General features: G+C 42.8%; 1 protein-coding gene across 1 annotated transcript in view; it reads left to right on the top strand.

Annotated features, from left to right (window-relative positions):
* PGM2L1 (phosphoglucomutase 2 like 1) overlaps nt 1-23,309 on the top strand; it is a 670,483-nt gene extending 647,174 nt beyond the window's left edge. Inside the window, exons 13-14 of the mRNA XM_085623364.1 lie at nt 10,526-10,659; nt 20,803-23,309. Coding sequence (XP_085479490.1) covers nt 10,526-10,659; nt 20,803-20,905 — 237 coding nt within the window. The 3' untranslated portion in view covers nt 20,906-23,309. The remainder of the gene's footprint in view (nt 1-10,525; nt 10,660-20,802) is intronic.
* The last annotated feature ends 257 nt before the right edge of the window (nt 23,310-23,566 follow it).

Raw genomic sequence — 23,566 nt, forward strand, 5'->3', positions numbered from 1 at the left:
CAACACGCCAAATGTGATTTACAGACTTACTTGTGAGTGTGGGCTACAGTACATAGGCCTCACCACCAGAAAAATAAAGATTCAGGAGCATTTGAGTACCATCAAAGCCGGCAAGCTCACCCACGCGCCTGGTACAACACTTTGGTGAATCCAAACATGACCTGCAAGCCTTGAGATGGGTTGTCCTGGAGAGGGTGTTGGCCAGTAATGATACCATAGATAAAGTGCTGGCAACCAGTGAAGCCCGTTGGATTTATACTGAGAAGGCGGATCTCATAGGCCTGAACGATCATATTGAGTGGAATAAAGTGAGCAGTCAGTAACACCACTCCACACATTTTGATTTAGCTCCACATTAGCAATTCATATGGTCTGAGGAATATATTAGCTAATCTTAGGGGTTTCCTTTGAAGTGGATAATTGCGACTTTGTGGTTGATTACTAAACAACTGAACACATCGAAACATGTTATGAGCGACAGGAGCTTCATATTGCAGTTAGGAGTTGCAGGAGTCTATGCCCCTTCAATAATGACACAGACTTATTTAGTTCTAAAAATGGCTATGTGCATGGTTTGAGGAATGTATATGAGAAATCTGTGCATTACATTTAAATTGTGCTGTCATGTTGGAGAATTAAACAATTGAAGGGCTGAGGTAGAGCTTTTCGTGAGCGATAGTGACTGCTCTAAGATGGCCGCCATGGTCGCTGCAGTTTCGAGCCGTCGCTACTGTTATACGTGAGGCGGACGGAGGGGCGCGGCACATAGAGAGACTACATCAGAGGCTGTGAAATGATTCTGACTCGAGGCGGTGACGAGATAAGGATCGCTCCCATAGAGGTTACGGTGAGAGCTCTTAGAACCCCGGTATAAAGATGGTGAAACGCTGCGGACGCGGCACGGTGTGCCGGGGGTTGGTAAATGTAATGACAGTGAATGTCTGTGTTGCTGTAACGAGTCCAAGGCGGGACCATGTTGAGCATTGATGTGTTGAGGAAAACTGACTTGTGGTCTAAACACTGACGGTGGCTGAATGTAACTGGCTTTTAGAGACATACAAAATGAGATTGTAGGTGATGCAGTGGCCATATACTTGCGGAAATCACCATTTTTAATATGCATCGGTACTTGATGATAAGTTGCAAACATCTTTTCCACAGGTGGAACACGCGCTAGTTTCAGCGCATTTCCAAGAATCGGGAAAAGGAATATTTAGTAGAACCCCGATTGACATTGTGAAGGCTGGTATGAATGCCCTCGGCCTTTACATGGTAAATACACCTATGGGAACGAGCAATTGGTGTAATTGATGAATGGTTGGTCCATATTTTATTGAAGAATAAATGGAAAACTGCAATTCTATTTTTCTTCCTTCCTGCTTTTCATACAGTCCTTCTGTAACACAAAAGTGGATGTCCAGTGAGGCGAGTGATTAAAAAAAACCCCATGCCCTGACGAAATTGCCACAATACAGATTAATGGCAATGAAACATGTTGGCCTTCCTTATAAAGGTTAGCGACTTATAGTGCTTTTATTTTTGAGTGAACTCACTGGTTGTGAATAAAGAGGGTGACCTATAGTGAGTTTTCAACTCAATTTTAATATTGCTTGGAACACCTGTTCTTGGCAATACACTGGGTTTTTCATTCTCACTCTGTCTGTGGGGACAGCAAAGTTTCCATTTAAAAATATCTTCTTTTTCTTTGTCTATCCACCTTTCCTTTACTGGACACTATTTTCTATGAGTTGGCAACCAGTGATGACAAAACGTGGGCATACCAGCGAGAACCAGCTGGCAGCCTTCCTGGTGTTGCGTACGTGAGGTGCCTCCTCATCTTTCACTTTTCACGTCTCAACTTTTCTGACTTTTTTGTGAGCTGTGGTGTCATACTTTGCGTGTGGCTATGAAGGGCTGTATTGCAGGTTGTTTTAATTGAAATTCAAGAGTTTCAGGACCTGGCTAAAATTTGGACGTGTTGCCAGTGGATGGGAAATAGCTATTCCCAATAGCAGTGGAGGTCCGTGAATTGAAACGTGATTCCTCTTGATGCCAAGCCATTATTTATGTTGATTAACATAGCCAGCACTGAGTTCTGCTAGATGGCCGGAGTCGCTACATTGAAGGTCCAGCATCAAATCATAGAAATGCCATTTTGTGGCTTTAACCCACTTGGCTGGCGTGTTGCTGAGGCTCTACATTCCAAGACTTACGCAGGTGCAGTTGGATCTTTGATAATTCTGCATTATTAATAGCACACACTCCTTTGGGTTACGGGAGGCAGAGGTTAACCTTCTTACCAAGGAGGTTTTAAACCTCTGCTTTACCCACAACCACAACCTCAGGTTCCCTATCACAGACAATCAAACTACCTGTCACCCTATTAGCCAGCCACACCACCTCATTCTAACGGACAGCCCAAAAAGCAAGGTGGTAACCATTCCAAGCCCTAGGGCTCTTTGCAATGTCATTGACTGGCCCCACCAACCCTGTCTCCTCACCTCTGGGTCCGAAGTTGGCAGGATTTCTGCTTTTTCTTTGCAGTGGTCCAGGATCATCACCACCAGGTGAGTGCTGAATTGGATCCCCTTTGTTCACATGCTTGAGTTTGTTCAGAGACCACCTCAGGTTTCATAACTGAAAATGATGCATCAACACCTGCAGGAGTTACACACACAGATTCTGGCCCCATTATAAAAAGTGGGCCCAGGAGCCTATCCCAGCTAATGACCGATTTCTAATTCAGGTTATTCCAAGTGAGGAACACGAGGTTGAGGAACAAGAGAGCGTGGAGAATGGCACCCCATTCTGGAAATGTGGCAGCTCAAAATGTTTCAGAATGGTCAATCTACAAGAGGTGTTGCAGTTACTTCAGGATAGGGGAGTACATGATGTGAGATTTGCAGAACATGTATTTTCAAAACTCGATACACCCCAAGTATTGCAATTACCTCACGAATGCATAGTCTAAGTGGCTGCTTTCCTTAGACAAGAAGGAAATCAAATGTTTCCCTTCCTTGAAGACTGGTTATTAAACAACACTCATTTCAATGGCAACAAATCCACTGCGCTTTTGAAGGCGCGGACGGCTTTGGCGTGTACTCACCCCATTTTGGCACACGCATTTAAAATCCTCAGTCTTTTGGCCCCCGGTGTTGAGTTTTTTGTAATTACGGACCCAGGCTACTGGTTTCTGGATGTGGTTACATTGTTTCCCTTCCTTTCCGCTGCTTGGTTTCATTGAGACCTGTCCCTCATTTGATACTTGCTACATACTTGCTTCACACATTCAGATTGGTGCACAGCGGGTGAATACTCCTTCCTTTCTCCCACCCTGCTTTCTGATTTTATTATGGTCACAATTCCGCAACCGGACCCTAACCGTGTTTGCGCTCAATATAATTCAAGACCTTAAGGTTCCCGATGCAGCGTTGATATGTGCAATATCGGCTCTCCTTTATTAGGCCTTTCTACTCAGTACTGGAGTTCTCCACACGTCCTTTCTTCCTTACCATTGAGTAATATTCTCGGGTATTATTCTGTAATGTACTTATGATGAGCCTGGTAGGTTTATAGGATCGAAACGTCGTTGACTCTCGCACACTGACCCTGTATACAATATTTAATATAGCGTGGATATTCTGCTTTGTATTTATTTGTGCCTAAAAGGATTTTCTGATTTGCGTCATACATATTATTGACTGAGTTTGTCAATATGATTTTTTTTTTGTTCTGTGTTTTCGGTTTCTACTCACCATTTTTGTCTTATTTGTTAAATGTGATCTTATTTGCTTTCATGGACATCGTGTACGGCTCTAACTTTTGCTTGCCAACAAAGATTGTTGGTCATAGGGACCCTTGTTCCTTTAAACCATTACGTACTCCTGGTCTCTATGTATCCTTGGATTTCCCTTGTCTTTTTGTAGAGCAAAGCCACAGAAGCCTTCTTTGGATTTTTCTGAAAACTCAGTTTTTCTCAGTTTGCAAAAATCTAACTTCAAGCCTACCAAATCATTCCAGTATCTGATAAAGACTTCTATCAGTAGATTCCTTAGCTTAGAATTATTCCCAAACATCAGACTGGATCCAGAAATCTTTCTTGAGTAAAACCCCCCACACCGTTAGGTGTCGTTTGGTTCCGTGTGGCATTGTCGACGTCGGAAGGGATGTGCAGCGTGCCTACTTAGGTGCCATCCCAGAGCGCTGATCAGGGTTTTTTTTGCCACGCCAGTCAGTGCATATCTGGAAAAGAGCTACCCTCTGTCACTTTTTGACTGACCTATTTGCGACCTTTTTTGTAGAAGATTCTTGAGACATTGTCTCCTGGTGTGGCAGGGATGTCCGTGAAAAAGGCTGGTTTTAAGCCCTATGGCACCTGTCACCGTCAAATGTCAGTGACAGACCCACACCTCGTCTGCCACTTGTGCCTCGAACAGAACCATGACACCAAGACCTGCGTCGATTGTTCCGTCATGCACCCCAAGGCCTCAAGAGAGTGGTCCCTCAAGTTCCTTGTCGCTCAACATGCAACGCCACAATGGTCTTGATCCAGGTCGAGAGAAACTTACTGTGATTGGTCACAGAGCCACTCCAAGCACTCGTCGCACTCAAAGTCGTCCAGGCATTCAGGTAAGTCCCACAAACATAAAAAGAACACGAAGTCAAAGAGGACTTCAACTTCGCCCCGTCCGTCAAAATCATCCGAAGTGATGAGGGAACATCGACATTCGAGGCCTTGCTCCATGGTTGAGCCTGGGCCATGGCCGTCACCATGCTACCCAGAGTTTCTTGGAGCCAGAGCGCCCACCTCCCAACACCTTGAGTTTTATGAGACTATGCACCTCATATTTGGGTGGCCTGACCACGCTGGCACGCTCCCAGACCTTGTGGGTTTGGGAAGGGCCCCTTCTGGTTTTCCGCCAGCAGGTTTGCCCCCGGATCCTTGAATCCATGGACGTATCTGGATAGATGCCAGTCAAGCCACCTCGACCTTTCCCAGCACCAGTTCCATTGCCGACATCCCTGGCACCACCGGTGCCACCTCCATTCTTCTTCCTGACACTTACACAGAGCCGGATGGGCGGCATTGGATGCGGAGTCTGGGGTCGACTAGAGGTATTACTTCAATGCCGGAGCATGTGCCCTATTCCTGTGGGTGAGGACTTGGTGATGATTAGGAGGGGCCACTGGACTGCCCTAGATGTCACCAAGGACACCTGTTGGGATTAATCAGATGCCAGTGGACTTGATGCCTCCCCAGATACTGGCTTGGTTTCTTCTCCTATCATGACTATGGAGGAGGGAGCTTCATTTGCTATTGTGGTGAGGAGGGTGGCCAAGGTCCTGGACCTTCAGCTGCCTTCCATGGCTGTCAAGACAAACGTCCCAGGGCCTGATCCAAGCCCTACACCGGGGCTCCTGTGACTAGAACTAATGCCCAGCACCATTCCCCAGGTGACCCCACTGACCGTCATCCAGCACTCCACCCTGGTGGGCTGGGTGGTCCAAGCCTCCACTTGAAGAATAAATCCTGACACATTCCCTTGCACTCCACCGGACAGGGAATCCATGAGCCTGGATACCATGGGAAAGAAGGTATTTTATTCCGGCAGCCTGGCACTGTGGTTGGTGAACTATGTGTGCCTTTTGGACAGATACTCCCATTCGCTCTAGGACTCTGTTGCGCAGGTGCTGCTTATGCTTTCCCAAGCTATTGCTCACTGAAGGAATGCAGCTAACAACCATATGCTGCGGGCTGTATATGACCAACTCATTAGGCAAAGCAGTTCTATTATCGGTGGCCAACACCTGCACCACTGGAGGTCGATAGCATCCGACCGCTGGGTTCTCCAGATTGTCCACAGGGCTAATCCCTCCCCTTCATTACTACCCCTCCATCCAGATCATGCGACACGCTGACAGAGGACCACATCTCTTTGCTCCGCCAGGATATGGCTGATTATAACTGGGTATTTACCTGGCAGTTCCACACCTGACTGGCTCTCTGAATGCTAGAGCATTCAAACTCAGCCGAAGATTCCTAGCTGATCCCAAATGGTGTCTCAAACCTGAGGTGGTGCAAGGTCTCTTTCTGCAGTGGGGAGAGCCTTGATTAGATCCGTTCGCCACTGCAGAGAACACCCAATGTCTGCAGTTTGGTGCGCTGGAGTTTCCAAGGCAGCTCTTGCTCGGATACGCTTTTTGTCTCTAGGGGAGCTTTGTCCCCCTGTACACCTTTCCACCCATACCAGTTCTGCTTGAGCTCTCAAAAAGATCCAGAACGACCAGGCCTAAGTTGTTCTTGTCGCCCCAGACTGGGCTCAGAGTCTGGTATCCCGATCTGTTGAGCATGTCAATCGGTCCTCCTATCAGGCTGCACCTTCGGGAGGTTCTTCTGTTGCAGTATCAGGGGAGAGAGTTGACAGCTTTGAACCTTTCACCCAAAGTCTGTAATGCTATTTGGGCATTTCAGCATTCCTCCACAAAGGCGGTATACACCGGCCTGTGGAGCACATTTGTAGAATGGTGTACAGTCAAATAGGTTGACCCTTTATCTGCACCTCTTTCCCAATTTCTTTTGATTATCCTTCCCCTGCCCCAACAGGGGGCATTGGGCATGTTAAAGGTTTAGTTATCTGCCATCTCCGCCTTCCTACGGCTGCAAGATCAGCCTTCCCTGTTCAGGTTCCCTTTTGTTAATATGTTCCTTAAAGATCTGCAGCACGTTTCCTCCTGCTTCCTTCATTATGCCTCAATGGGTCCTTACCTTGGTTCTAATGTTTGCTCTTTTTGAGCTGCTTCATACCTACCCTCTTAGACTCCACACCAGTAAGACGGCCTTTCTGGTGACAATAACATCTGCCTGGAGGATCGGTGAACTGCAGGTGCTGTCATCTCAGCCTCCATACTTTTCTTTCATTCTAGACAAACTGGTCCTCCGGACCTGAGCATCCTTCTTACCTAAGGTAGTCACCCTGTTCCACGTAGGGCATCACTTTGCCTACTTTCTAAGGAGGAGAGACACCACCGACTGGACCCAAAAAGAGCTCTGTCATTCAACCTTGTAGTTCTTGTCGTTCTACGTTGACCACACGCAACCGTTACCGGCGTAAGATTAACTCTTAGTGGGATATGTCTGAGCTAAGAAAGGAAAGGCCATGCGTAAAAGAACTATCTTCCGATGTATTGTACTCTGCATTAAGATCTGCTATGTATTGGAGAAGAAGCAACCCCCACGGGGTTTGCGTGCTCATTCCACAAGAGTAAAGGCAGCCACTACTGCTTTAGCACGCAGAGTTTCAGTCCTGGACATCAGCCAGGCAGCAATGTGAGCCTCCCTGCACACGTTTAAGAAGCGCTACTGCATGGACAGTCAGATTCATTGGGACATGTACTTTGCTCTTTCGGTCCCGCTGGACTTGCTGGCCTAAATTGTGTTTGCAGACCCTCCTCTGGGAGGTATTGCTTGGGTGTCTATTCTAAGGTAAGGAATCTGCGGCTATAAGTCTCTATCAGATGAACAAGTTACTTACCTTCAGTAAAGCCTTATCTGGAAGATAGCCTATCTAGCTTCAGATTCCTAACCGACCAACCTGCCATAATTCTAAGATAACAAATCTGTGGCTAGATAGAGTCTCTACCAGATAAGGAATTACCGAAGGGAAGTAACTTGTTCTTTTGGGCACTGTCAAGAACGCCATTTTGGGCAAGCTTCCCCATTGTGGAGAGGTGTGGCTCACTGGTTAGAGGCGGCAGACCCGTAAGCAGAGGACGGCCCGGGACCAGGGTTCGATTCCCGACGCGGCAGGGTCGTGGACCAGGGTCAGCGGGCTCGATAATTCTCGCCTCGGTGCCTACTCCAGTCAGGGACCACACTCGGCAACTCTGGGCATTAGCTTGCCTCATCTTCACAACGGCCCCCCCAGACCGCCGGGGATGCTTGGTCGCACCTTAGAGATATCCATTAGGGACCATCTCTCAGGATGAGCCAGGACGTGTTCCCCAGCGGTCGAAGCGCGGAAATACTCCTCCGGGAGTCGATTCTAGCGCTATATAAACCCACAATTAAATTAAATTAATTGGAAGAGAGGATTCTTAAGCTGCAAACACTTGCATGCAAGTTCTAAAACTACTGACCATATTGGTCCATCTTTTCAAATTACTGATTGGAATTATTCCTTCATGTTTTTCTCTCATACCACTTTGTGGTTGCAGGTGCATCATCTTCAGGAAGAGTTGGACTTCTCAAGGCACCAACCTTCTAGATCCTCAGAGGATAAGATCCTAGTTATTAGCAGGATTGAGCATGCCTGATTGAGACGGGAGTTGAGAACTAATGTGGCAATAGATTTCCACTTTCAGTCACCACCACTTTGTTACATGATAAAATTGGACTCCTCCTTGGAAGGTTGGGATTCCCCCTTTCAGAATTTGGAGGCAAGAGATCTGTACATGCATTAAGAGAAAGTTCTCCAGATTAATGTTCTGGATTTAAGATCAGCTTTCAGGTGTCTGCTGCTGTTCATCTTCAGCCTGTCAAATATTCATATCCTAATGAGAACTGATAACACCAGCTCCACCTTTTTTTTTTTATAATCGGGAAAGGATGGAGTTGCACTCTTTCGTTGAGCTTCGAAGGCTTAGGAGTTGGGTAATCAAGGATGGCATTTCGTGCCCTCTCTTTCGGTATCTTGGCAAAAATAAAGATTTTAAAAAAGCATGGCATTTTCATAACACCAGAACACGTTCCAGGAATCACCAATACATGGGCAGATACCCACAACAGAACACTGTATATGGCCCATGAATGGCAGCTAAGTCAGGAAATAGTGGTTGTGATCATCTCCAAATGGGGTCATCAGGTGTTGGATTTCTTTGGCACTTTTGTCAGTAAGAAATACAGATTATTGTCCAGAAGGCAGTTGCATCAGGGAATGGCGTGGAAAGAGTTGTCAATATCATAGTACAAGACGTTTCCTAATGCCTTTCAACCTCTTTTCCTCATTCTGAGAGTGATGAGGGAGGTCTGCCACTTGATCCTCATAGCTCCATAGTGGCCTCTTGGGTATTGTTTCATAGACCTTCTTCAGCAATTGGAGGCACCCTGCAACCTCCTGCCAGGAGTATACACCTACGGTACAGAAAAAGATGGCAGGTTCTCCAGCAACATATAGCATCACTAAGCTTACCGGCCTGCTCCTGAAAACCTGGAAAATGTTAATTTAGAACAAGCCAGTAGTCTTTAAAGCCTTTTTTAATGCAGGGGAAAGAGCACTCAGCGAAGACATTCCCACATCCGAAGACATTTCTCCAACCTGGGTATCGTAAGGTGGATAGTAGCAGCCTTCATTTGTTGCGAATATAACAGTGGTTTTCCCCTGCGCTGTATATTTTAAGCAACTGCAACTCTGCATGCCAAACACCTTCCAGCTGACATTTGCAGAGCGCAACACAGAAGATGTGACATACATTTAAAAAGTGTTGTTGTGTAAACAGATGTTGTTTTAGAGAGTCAGCTGTTGGACAAGTGGCATCTGTTCCAGTAAGGTTAGCCTCTTTAAGCCTTTCATACAATTAAAATTAACTATATTTCTGTTTAAAACTATTCACGGTGGTCATTGAGGGGTACATCACAAAGCTGAGAGGTTAAAGCCCAAGGTGGCAATACAGGACCATATTATACATTACCCTTTATGTATTTTCTTTAGATTACACGTCTATTTTAAGGTAGTTAGCTTGGAAATGTGTGTGTTTAACAGAAAAATGTTTATTGAAAACATGAGGTACAGCACTGGACTGTACTGTTGGTTGCCCTCAATAATATGTAGAGAATAATACTTACATACTTAATTATGTAGTTACGAATTTGAAATTTTAGGAAAAAATAAAAAATACCCTAAACAACTCTGTTGAAAACACATTTTCTCTGTAGAAAGATTGTTGAAACCATTCTCATCAAGGTGCAGCGAACATTGGGCATTGACTGAGTTTAACATTTCATGAATAAATTGTTGATACATTTATAATAGTCAAGGTAAGTGAAACTATGCAATTCTGCTGTGATGTTTACAGCAATTGCAGCATAATGTGATGCACAATTCAGAGATAAATCTGTTTTGTTAGAAACTAGATCAGAACTGATGTCACCAGTACCAAGGTGGCTTATATAGCCTGCTATGAAATCTGAGTCCTGGCAGATTACAGCTTAGCATCAAGCACTGCTGACTTGCCCCAGGTGTTGGCTAGGCAGCTGAATATTTCTAGATCATGTTGTGGTGCCCATTTGAGGGTTTTGCAAGTAATTTTAGGGGGGCTGATCCATCCGTCAGAAATAGCATTACCAAAGGTGAATAACTTTGGAACAGATTGCCAAATATGTTATTGCAAGTTTTATTACATGGTTTGAAATCGGAAAATGCTGCCTTCTCCTACATTAACTGTTTTAAAGCTAGGATAGATGTTCGTCATCACAAATTTTAAATTTAACAATTTTAAATTTGCAATAATCTCTCACTGTTGTGTTTAGGTGCTGCCTTTGAGTAAAAACAGCCAGATGATCACCTTCACCTTTGAAAATGGTTGTGTTGCTACTCTCAGGACAAGCGGTACTGAACCAAAGATAAAATATTACGCCGAGATGTGTGGCTCACCCACACAAAGGTGAGTGCCTAAGCATTCAAAACTTTGTTTCTCTGGTGTATTGTGTTGCTCTTATCTGATGGCTAAATCCGGATAGAGTTTAAATTTGAGTTTCGATAGGAAGCAAAATCACCAGAGGCGTCTATGCACAGAGTTGCTCATCTCTGTAGGAAAGAACCCTCTGTATCATGCACCCTTTTAAGAGGCTGCCAAGGATCAGATAGCAATAAGGGATTAATCTCTACTTCCCTGCTATACGTGTGCATACCATGTAATGCTATAAGTTAGATGAGTGCCCTTGGAGGGACCTGTTCTGTTGAACCCTAATTCAATCCAAATGAATGCAGTACCCCTAAGAATTGAGTCGTTATGAACCCAAAGAGGGTATGCAAATTGCAATACATAATCTCAGTCCCTAGTTCAATTGTATCTGATGGTCTTTGTTAAATTTAGTGTTGAAATTGACTGCATGGCAACATGCTGGAGATCCTCCTTTGATGAAGAAAATAAATGGCCTAGAATCCATTCTGCTGCCTTTGGATATGTAGTGATCTTTTCGCTCTGCAAGAAGACCTTTTGACATTGACATTGGCAACCAAAATGCCTGATTAAGCTCCATCTGTTTCCAAGAAGATTATGGTATAATTCATCCAGCACAGCCTTTGTGGGTTCCTTGTGACCGAGGTGATATATGAAGCTGAACTTTTGAGAATTTCACAATGGATTTAGGACTTCTCCAGCAACTGTCTTCCACAGACATAACTCTGGCCTTCAAGAGTGGCCCATAGATTCACTAAGGGCTTCTGCACCATAGCAGCCAATGCTAACTAAAAGCCATTGAAATTAGAGATTATAAACCCCAGTTGACCTGAGAGGTTCAGTTTAAGCATTATCCATGGGTGCTCTTAGTCGTCAGGCAAAAATGTTGACCGAGGACCCAAACATTAGTATATAAGTACAAGGATGCAACTAGTGCCAAAGGAATCTGACAAAAAAAATACCAGGTAGGCATATAAAAATTACCATTTTCTTAAGGTAAGTAGAGTAGGTTTGAGCTCTGATTCATCGAGGTAGAGGGTCCCAGTGGACACTTGCTACAACCATGTGGAATAACTAAAATTAATATCAAAGCTTGAGAGGTGTTTGTCCACAATCCAGGGTTATTTTATATAAAAATCCTTGGTTGAGCACACCACTGTACCACAGGACTCCACTTTAACAGGTCCTCTGGAAAACTAACTCCTTGCATAGAACCTGCTTAGTATTAACAGAACAATAACTGCATTTGAACATAAACATATTTACACAAAGTAATAGCAGATGTAAATACAACACATGTCCTCCCTTAATTAAAGAACCATAATACAACGTAGGACAAAAAGAGCCAAATAGTAATTGAGCTTTACAGGAGGACGACCAATCCTACCTTCCCTCTTGACGCCACAGATTCGGTACCAATTGATCCATCAGTATTAGACCCTGACACCCCATCTTCAGTGTCCCTACCTTGGCAGGCCACGCTTGTAGGAACAATCTCACAAATCATTGGAAACATTAACACTTGGCCTGTTCATTCTCTCCATCTTTCTCATTTTGTCACATTTTGTAATCTCACATCTGCATTTGACCACTCTCCTCACATTCCACAGTCTTCCGTCCTGAGTGACAACACTGTTCTTATTCACTCACCACTTTCAACGCATGGGCAAAATTGGAATCACGTTTAACTTTAAAGCCTGGTTTGAGTATCGTCACCCAATCTCCCAGTTGAAACATATGTTCTCTTACCTTCCAGATTTGTCATCATATCTATTTTTCAATATTTCTTGTTTCTCCCTCACTGTTATACAAGTTTTTCTACATCTTTAACATCTACTTTAGACATTTTCTTCCTTATACAACAAGGGAATGACTTGGGCATAACTTGGACACCGGGTCCCTTCCTTTCAACAACCGGAAAGGACTCACTTCTGTAACAGAATGAGAGTTAATACTGTACATCTATAACTTTCCCTCAGCATGTTTTTCCACTCCCTTCTTACTATCTGTGCCCATTCAACATCATCCTTATGAACACAATTGAATGTCTCAACCTTGCCATTTTCTTGTGGTTTATATATGACCATGGTTACATGCCTGATGCTACACCTTTTTAGAAACATCTCCATCTCATGTGTCTTTAGTTGAACTCCATTGCCCGGTATTACCACTTCAGGGCATTCTTCTTGGGCAAAAATGTACCTAAAGAATTCCATCACCACATGCGAGGTAGCTTGTGCAACAAATTTGACCTCCAGGCCATTTTCAATTATAGTCAAAACATGCCTCTTGCGGTAAGCTTCTATACTGGCCATAAATATCAAAAGCCAACTTTTGCCAAGGAAACTTCGGCCAGGACACAGATTCAACAGAGCAGGAAACGCTTTCAACATTTTGTCACTGTATATACACACACACTACATTCTCTCACCACCCCGTCCACCATTCTATCCATGCCAGTCCACCAAAAGTTGGAGCCGATAATTCTTCTCAGGGAAGATATCCCCTGGTGTCCCTCATGTGCAAGTCTCAAAATCTCTTCTTGCTTGCACTGTGGAGGAACACACTTTCCTTCCTTAAATATTAGGTCACCTTGCACTTCCATTTCCTATAGAAAGTCTTCATTTCTGAAGGCACATTTTTTTCTCTGGGCCAACCTTTCGTATGGTATTTTTAGGTCGAGCCTAGAGTAAGTGTGCATGCGCTGCTCTGCAAGGCTTGTTGTAGTGGAGTAGGGAATAGAAGCCCTGTCCACCCTCCGCCCATATTTGTACTTGGCTTGTGTCATTGTCCTTTGTAAATGCTGGCTTCTGATTTCTTAATAGGCTTTTTAGTTCCTCCTTCGTACTGCCTTGTCTTCATGTGTAACCTCACATTGCGACTGGCCCCTTTACTTCGGTTGTTACAGGGTACATGTTCTATAGTCTTATGAGCACTATTTTCTTTATTGCGTTTCTCCTTCATGAACGACGACGTGCTTGTGTGCAATGTAATAGGTCTCACATTTAAATGCGAGACCTTTGGCATCCCAAATATTTTTATTTTTTTGTAGGAGTGCAAACCGTAGCGAGCGTGCCTGAGGCACGTAGATATTGCTGATCCGAATGTTTACGTTTCACGGGCGAATGGCGGCATGGACCCTGCTCAGCTGCTTGTTTACTTTAAGGTAGCGAGTGTATAAACAAATCCCTGGCCTTGTGCTGCTTCAGCCGTCCAGTTTTAAAAATTTTAGCTTTAAAAATCAGCACGACACGCACACCCGTTGACTCAGCCCTCTTTTGCCTGTGCCTTCTTCTGTGCCCCTTCCGCTACCAAATGGCGCTGAGTAGAGAGAACAGCTACACAGTAAACTGTGCAACTTAGGATGGAGCCTAAAAGCCACCGGACGGCAGGTACTGCAGCATAGTTGGCCCGAGGCATGCTTATAACAGCAGCACCATGCTCAGTCTTGATGACTTCTGCCGTCTCTGCCCCACACCACTCTTTTTTCGGTTCACCTGACGCCTGCTTTCACTCACTTTTTTGACTGTGGCGTCCTTTTGTCTCTTCGGATCCCTGATGCCCTCCTTCCCTGTGGTGTTTCTGGTAGTTGGAGAGGAGTAGGGAGGCGTTGGTGGAAGTCCCTCGATTCGGCACAATGGTGTATCGGGACTGGGTGTGCAGGGAGCATGTGGGTGGTGACAGTGTTTGGCATGTTTGGGTTGTCCATTTCTTTTCACGCACAGGCATGCAGTCACTCACTTTGCTTACTATGCTTGAATGTATGAGTGCAGGTTTTTATTTGCGCAGGAGAAACAAAGCTTGAGAAGTACTTGTACTCTAACGCTGCTACCATTCATATAGACTGGATAAGTACAAAGTGTGTGAACGCATCGCTTGCAGGTTTTCAAAACCGATAAATAAAAGGCATTGTCATTTACAATGCCAATAGCTCAAACACTCACATATGTGAGACCTATTGCATTGCAAATGCTTGTTTTTAGCAATTGCCGCTTCTCATCATCATCCACACTTTTACTCCATGCCTTCTCAGATATGCTTCTAAATTCCCTGCTCACAAAATCCTTGATGGTCACAGTCCTTTCAATGTCATTATGCTCTTTAACATTCTTGTTACTAGGACATGGCAACCTAGACAAGCAATCTGCTGTTACATTGTACTTGTCGGGGACCTATTCCCCACTGGAATTTTACTACTGTCACCTAGAAATTAGCATGGCAATGTGTGCTGTGACATTCCATTCACCACCCAATGACAGAATCCCCACCAACGGATTATTGTCGGTTCTAAGTATGAACCTACTACCCACACAAAATAATGGCCCACGCACAAGCTAACAACTGCTTCTCGATAAGTGTACCTCCTTTCAGTATCACTAAGTATTCTTGACGCAAATGCTACACACTGCTCATCCTTCACACACTTTTTTTTTTTTTTTGTTTTTTTTAAAACCTTTATTTCTTCAAGAATCTGGACACAGCTATTCAGCCGACAACCCGGAGGTTCGGCAGCTTCATTAGGAGAGTATAGAGAATCGTCCACAGTACATTGAAGGAGCAGTGAGAAGGTTCCAGTTTTAATAATTACAAACACACAACAAACCCCAGCAAGGCAACAACACTGAATGCCCACGGTGACAGCCCCTCAGGGGGAGCCGGACCCCAATCGTCTAACTGTCAGAGTACTATGATAAGAGGAAAAAGGGGGGAAAAGCAGAGGCCCAAGAAGTCAATTAAACATCACATCTGCAACTGAGCTGGAAAGAAGGTCAAGAAGAAAGCTGTTCCTCGGGGGGATCCAGATCAGGGGCAAGACATATTCCCCCCCTGTATTGATTCCACCGCCCCCAGATGGCATGCCACTTCCGAGGGCGGCCTCTGGCGCAATATACTGTCTTCTCCCTGAGCATACTCCAGTCCATATTTTCTTTCCACGCAGTTAACGTGGGGGGCCCCCCGGAACCCCACAAGCGCGCGATGTCCCTCTTAGCAATCATGTTACCCAGGGTCACCCACTGGGTCTGTGCCTCACCATGGTCAGTGGGCCCCCAGACATTCAGGAGACAACACCGCGCTTCCGGCTGCATAGCAATGCCCGTCACCTCCCCCATCACTGCATGAACTCGCCTCCAAAATTCCGTGATGACACCACACTCCCAGATGATATGTAGGAAAGTACCCACCATACCGCATCCCCTCCTCTTCACACACTTTTGAAATAATATCCCTAATACAATATAAACTTACATCAACAGTGATGATACAGACTTTGTTCAAATAAAAAGGCTTGAGCATGGGTGCTTGTGCAATTTCCTCCTTGATTAGCTGGAACTCCTTTTGTTGTCTCTCTATTCAGCTAAAAACTGTTTTATTCCTGGTGAGTCATTATAAGAGTTCCAATATGGAAGCAACGTTTCTTGTAAATTTGCTATAATATTTGTATAAACCTGCAAATGACAGAAGTTTCTCCTTATTGTCTGGAACAGGAGCCATAACAATAGCATCTACTAAGGATTTCTTCAGAACAAATCCATTTCCAGATAATGTGCGTCCCAGATATTCAACAGAATCACAAAAGAACTTGCACTTTTTTTTCTCCAGTGTTATGGAAGTATGCAAACGATTAGAGTCAAATTGCCTAACACGTTCCATGTGTTCCTTTTCATTTCAGGAAAGTATTTGAATATTGTCATAGAAGCACTTGACATACCTCTAAAATGTGAAACATTGCCCTCAGAAACACGGATGCCACTGAGGCTAGGCTCAAGGGAATCCTTGTGAATTGGAAAAGACATTGAGGAGTAAGAATAGAAATGAAGTGTTTTGATTCTTCAGTCAACTCTATTTGGTGATAAGCTGAACGAAGATCAAATGTTGAAAATACTTTTGCCCCCCTCTAGCATACACACTACTTCATTAATATTGGGCACAGGGTGACAATCCCCTACCAAATTGGCATTGAGGGCTCTCTAGTCCAAACACAGCCTCAAACTTTTATCCGGTTTACGCACCGACACAATGGGAGAAAATCATTCAGATGTTATGTTATTGAGTTTATATAGCACTTGATTCACTGTAGGTGTCTTGTCGCTGCCTTGGAAAAGGAAACCATTATGTTAAAGGAATTAAAAAGCTTGACTAGAGATTAAAAGCCATGCTTTCAAGGCCTTTGTAAATTGAAGAATATTTTATGAGCATTTGAGATTGAGGGGTAGAGAGTTCCAAAGTTTGGCGGTACCTACCTTAGAACTTTTAATGCCCCAGAGATATCCTGAATTTACTCCACTTCTTCAATTATCCCTTTATCAACCATGCCCTCCAACATTTCTTTTAGTTCATCCCTCACATTCACAGGTACTTGTCTGAGTTTTTTTTTGAAAATATCTTTATTGAGCATCAGACAACAATATTGAACAGTTACATCTCGTATTCATACGTCATCTGTGCATTTTTCTGAGAATAATCCACGTTCTGGTATCCCACTTACAACGATCCGCCTCTCCATCGAAGAGGTACAACCTTTCCAACATTGTCAATGGTTATAAGCAAATGAGACACCCAACTAGTAACTCGAGTGGTATGTACTACACTTACAGAGAGCAGATCAGTATAATATACAATTCAGCCCTACCCCAACAACCACCCCCCTCCCCCCACCCCCAAACTAACTAAGAACATTGGTGCTGCTGCTCGGGTGGGCCACCCCCGCCGATGTAACTGCGGCAGGCGCTCACCCAGCTCCGATACCCCCAACTGGGGGGGTCTGATCTGAGTTTTTGTTTTAACAGGTATAGCTTTTTAATCTTAATTTTTTGACAGGAGTTCTTCAAGTTTCCCAAATCTTCAGAGAATGCCTTAGGAATCTGGCTAATCACCAAATCTGTAGTGTTGCCGTTGGTTACAACACGTGGCAGCTCTTTACTTCTCGGATTAAAAATAATGCCCAATTTCCACTGGTCTCTCCACCACAACACATTCACCCCCTTGGTAGCCACATACAACTTAATATGAGCCATGTCACCTTTGAATTCAATTTCAACCTCCCCGTACCCCACCATATCAATCTTGAATCCATCAAAACGTTCTGCAACTATATTGGATTCTTTTAGAGTCTTCAAACACAATTCTTCCCCTCCCCTCCCCCCCAAGTGTTGCACAAAGTAATCTTTTGTAATTATTGTCTATGGTGAGCCAGAATCTGCCATTAGTTCTACATTCAATAATCGAACTACACACTTGGGTGGTTTCATTTCATCCTATCCTGCATATTCCCACATTCACCAAACTCTTTAATAGATACAACTACCCTATGTTGCTTCTACCCTCTCCATTACGATTGCAGTCTTCACTTACACATGAAACTTTGCCTCTGGACTTTGTGCTAGTGTTGTTGCTATTTCTTTTTAGATCCCTACAAACTCACACAAAATTTCATATGCGCCAACATTTTATACGTTCTTTACCCAGTGCTGGGCTTTGAGGTGAGTTGCTACATGATTGGTATTGCCACACCTAAAGCAATGAAAATCCTTTTCAAAGCTTATGAAAACATTCTACCCGCCCACATTCGAATTTCCAGTGTTCACACTACATACATGCTCGGTTGACATTTTACTCTCCTTATTCAAAGATTTAATCTACTTTTCTGATTGTTCCAATGCTTTGGCAGTGCTTATTATATCCTGCAAATTTGGATCACCAATAACCCACAACTGCTCCTGAATCTTATTGCTCTTAACATGTATAATGATTTGATCCCTTCAGTGATTGGTCCAAAATTGCAGTTTATAGATAGAGCTCACAAACTAGTGAGAAAGTCATTGAACATTTCACCCTTCTCTTTGGCACAAGTGTAGAATTTAAATCTAATCAGAGCAACAGTAGATGTAGGTTTAAAACAATTTCTATTCTCACCATGGCCTTGTCAAAAACATTCCTGACCCCCTGACCTTCTACTTGCGGTAGTGTTCTGAACACTACTTGTCCTTATGACCACAAGTAGTGTAGAATTTTTTTTTCCTCTCCATGACCATCTTTCACCATGGAAAGCTTTAAGGTATGTCATGAATTCCTCCTTCCGCCTTACCCACCTCACCTTTGATATGTAGAACTTTGAAAGGGGGGGGTCAAATTGCATTTTCACAGTAATTTTCAGTCAGTGTGCACTGCTCACTATTATATCCAATGATTATTCACAGTTTCATTCAGCCCTACTCCTACCACAAAGTAGGTTAAAGTAACCAAGAACTCTTATTTGAAATGGTCGGCTGACAAAAATAGGCGTTACTTTTCTAAATACCTCAGAAAACCCCTATTGATGCTCCACACTCTTCTGCTACTGCAGGTTACTGTGGTTGTCTTGGTATTGCACTCCTGTATTGGTGAGTAGTGTATTACATGCAGCGGCGTGGAACTCAATTGATTACCAGCATATGACGCCCTGATGTGTCATTGCGTATTTCCTGACCTCGAGGCCACAGAGGCAAATGTTGCCCTTCCTATTGATCTCCAAGGAAACAGTGCATGTCATGCGCGCATTCAGTTTCCTCGAGGCGGCGGCTTCACAAGATGGCTGTTGTGCACAGACAATGCAGATTTTTTTTTTTAATTGGTATACTGGGAACATGTCAGTAGAACCACCATCCAGCTAAAACCAGTAACAGCTGGAACACAGCAACTTGTTCCTTATGGTAAACATCCATTAATGTAGAATATAGAAAATATGTAGGTTCAATGAAAAGAAAACCGCCCCTGTGCTGCGGATTAGTCCTCACATCTCGTTACCCACAATCTGGTGTTATTTTATATAAAAGTCCTTTATTGAGCGCAGCACAGTACCAAAGGACTCCACACTTGCAGGTCTTTTGGAAAAATAACTCCTTGCATAGATTCTAGAACCTGCTTAGTAGCAACAGAACAATTACTGCATTTTAAAATAAAACTTACATACACATGGTAATAGCATATGTAAATACAACCAGAGGGTTTGAACCTTTGTGCTTTTAGATGATTTTTTCCCTTAATGGCCCTTATTACAAGTAGTCTGTAAATATTCAATATTTTCGCCCTGAGGAAAGTTCATTACCACACCTCCTTTTTTCCCCATGGAGAAACTCCCATATAATTCTGAGTTTTCATGTTCAGAATGAGGAATAACATGCAGTATTGACATTAGTGCTCCTGATATCTATGCACTTTCCCTCTTCCTAACCAGATTTCCCCACCAATATGTTTCCATTTTTATTCTGGCTTGCGAAAAAATCCATATTGAATCTAAAGAATTACAAGGTTTATAGAGCAGGTTTATTTGGTGAAAGGTTTGTGGTAGAAAAAGGGCAGCCAGTAGTGGTAAGTTTCCACCTCCTCCTTCCAGTTCCAACTGGTCCTGGCTACTCTTTTTAAAATCCAACATTCAGCCAAACCACTTACCACACTGAAGAAAGAACTCTGACTGACTTGCATACAGTTGGTGCCTGTCTCTATTAGCTTAGAGGGGCTAAGAAATCTGAACTGGAAGGCAGGTCAGAGTGATACCGGTCGCTCATGTTAATTCAAGCTTTCCATCCATCTCTTTTTGTGCTGTTTAAGTGAGGTTCCCTCTGTGGGAGGCGTACACACAGTTGTGGATTCCAAGCTTGTTTTGCCATAGAAATCCAGCTGTGCCTCACTGATGTGTCCCACAAGGCTGAGATCGGTGTGAGGTTGTTTGCATTCCCCTTTAGAGGGGGTGTAGCCTAAGAGTTTGGGATGGATTACTATTAGTCTGTCTGGAAAACCGTAATTCGCTTCCAGATCTCTACCTATATTTTTTGTGTTTTTTACTGCACTGAACTTTAGCTCATACTGGATAGAAACAATATGAAAAACACATGACAATTGGAATTTATTTGCACTTCTCCTAGCGCGAACCTTTCTTTATCTTCTTAAGCTGTGCTTGAAATGTATATGTTGGGGGTATGGGGTGGAACATGTTGCACATGGGTGGGAAAGGTTCGTAATATTGGTGCAAGGGTTGGTTCCTGGATACAGGTGGTGATGCGCACACTACAACCATTATGGATGTAAGAGTTCCTGCTTTATTCTCTTTAGGTAAATAACTTTAATTTTTTTGATTTCATGTTTCAGTGATAAGTCTTTCTTAGAAGAAGATCTCAAAAAACTTATTGAAGCACTTGTGGAAAACTTCCTGGAGCCTAGCAAGAATGGACTGGTTTGGCGTTCAGCTTAGTCTCTATAAGAATGCACGTCAAGAGTCCTTGCCACTGCCCATGAAGATCAAAAAACCAAGAACACGTCTATGTTCTCAACCCACCATGCTTTCACTGAAATACTTAAGTCTATACCTTACAGTTATTTTTGAGCCAGCAATATATTATCCCTTTTCACCCACAATAGCTGTCTTAAGCTGTTACCTTCATAGGTACTTGTTTTTATTTTATTGTTGTTGACCAAAGAAAGTGTACAGTGCTAGTGTAACACTGTACATTTCTGAAAACTATTTATGAGAAGTCATAGAAGCTACTATCCAAGCAAATATGTCTTTGCACACTTGGTTATGTTTATAATATATATGTACCACTATTTTTGCTATATATTTTTCATGTATAATGTGTTGTCTCCCTGATAGTCATTGTCAATATTTTTTCTATCATCCTTCTAGTTGTTGTTCTAATGTGATTTATATTGTTGAATGAAAATGCCAACTGGCTAAAACTTCGCAATGTAGGTATTGAATTGCTGAAACTTTATTTTGAGGTTAAATTATTTTTGTTTGCCGATAAACAGATACTACTTCTGCTTTAGTGTATTTTTGAGTAAAGCGATAATGTACAGTATCAGATCGAAAAGCAGTTTATCTTGCAGGTAGACAAAAAAGTAGGTTTTTGTTGTTCACTTACTACATTATATTTTTAAAGGGCAGTTTTGAATCTTTCTGAACACGGTTTCATGCTTGAGGTTTTGCCGCACTTGAGTGTTGCTTCTTAAGGTTGCATATTAAGTGCTGGAAACATTAGTATCAAATGTCTGTTTAAAGCTTTGCATTTTTAATATCCCAAATAACTGTCACAAAGTTGCGCAGTGGACACAATTAACAATACTTAAACTATAAACAATGGTAAATTATTGTTTATTGCTTCATAACCATCTTACAAAATGTATAGATTATGGTTAGCTATAATTTAGGGAAAGAGGTCTCCCATGTCCTATAGATCATGATTATCCTAAAACAGAATCGCATTGTTGTTACAGATCCTCCTGTAATCTAGCTGATTGTGAAATCCATCGACGTTTGGGACATAGAGCGTGTATTTGTTTCAGACTTTATAGGATATCTCCAGTAACAAACAACAGTTCTTCCCAAAGTATAAAATCATAGAATGTCACCAGATTTTGACAATCGAATGGCAAGTTAGCCATTGTGCTGAGAGCGGCATCATCTATTTAAATATGTTCATAAGGCGCTATTAGCCACTGACTGACAAAAGTTCTCTCCCTGCCTTAGCTGACGCAGGTTAGTTAGCACAAGGTGTCATTTATTTCAAAACATCATCTGGTGTAGATCTGCCAGAGGAAAGCCTCACTTCTGTGACCTTCAAAGTGCTTATTTGATTGACTATTGAGGTCAGTGCTGGCAGAATGTTTTAAATTATATTTTTCTTTTTATAATTTGTGGAGTATCTTAAGTGTTTCATGGTCCCAAACGTAATCCATTTTCAAATGGTTTTAAGGTCAAGGCAAAATTGTTAAATTATTTTTGCAAGAATAAACACAAATAACTGTGGAATAAATATAGGTATTCCCTTTCTAATTAGAAGCTGACAGAGGAATGACACACATGCTATGTCAAGGTCGTTATTAGTTGTATTATATCATGGGAGACTATATAACAATGCTATCACTTAAAGGAATTATAGCATTGGATAGTTAGATCTGTTCATGTTGAAGAAACATGCTTATTGTATAGATGTCTTATTTCCCGCGATATCTACCTAAGCTTACTATTGTATGTCATGTGGTCTGTGAATGTCCACCTACAAAATGAAGGTGAAGTCTTGATATTGCCACCGTTGTTATCCATCTTGCCTTTTATGTTGTGTTCTAAAAGCCTTACAGCAGGCTAGTGGTGGTCTGGAGAATGATTTACCTACTGGAGTAATAGAATGGAGCAGTTGGCCAAGGCCTTTAATGCTGATAGCTTTGCACTATTGTATATAGAAAGTTTCTTAAGATCCTATGATTTTTTTAATGAAATGATACGGTTTAGCAGAGATGCATGTATTTGCACAACATTTTGCATAGTTAATATGTACTTTTTAAGTTGAATCAGTAGGAGCTATGGAGCTTAGTGTTAATGAAACATTCACTGTTTGTGGTTCAATATCTGTGTATTAATGGTCTATAGTGAATAAGATGCATACAATACAGAAGGTGACAGAGCAGAGCTGGTAAAGTAATTGAAAAAGGGACACGGAGTAGAAATGTTGTAATCTTTATTGCTAGTTAAGTCAGTAAAATGTACTCTGTACTTTGAAACCTAAGATTGTGATTCCCACCGAATGCATGATTATTTGTGTTCTAGGTGGGTGAATAGATTCAACCTTGTCAAAACAATGCCCTTTCTATTTGAAAAATGTCTCTTCAACTGTTTTAATGGGCTAAGGTAAAGATGTTATGTTATAAGAGACTTATAAAGCGCTTGTTCACCAATGGCTTCTTGGCGCTAAGGGAGACGTGATGCAGCACTAGAGGAAAAGGAGCTAGTTATCGTATGCCTGAGAGAACAGCCATGTCTTCAACTGTTTCCTGAACAGAGCATAAGAGATCGCCGTCCTCAACCAAAGATGGCAATCTAATGCTTAATAGATACTAGAAATGTATGTTCGAGGCA

Source organism: Triturus cristatus, chromosome 8 (assembly GCF_964204655.1).
Source record: "Triturus cristatus chromosome 8, aTriCri1.1, whole genome shotgun sequence".
Lineage (NCBI taxonomy): Eukaryota > Metazoa > Chordata > Amphibia > Caudata > Salamandridae > Triturus > Triturus cristatus.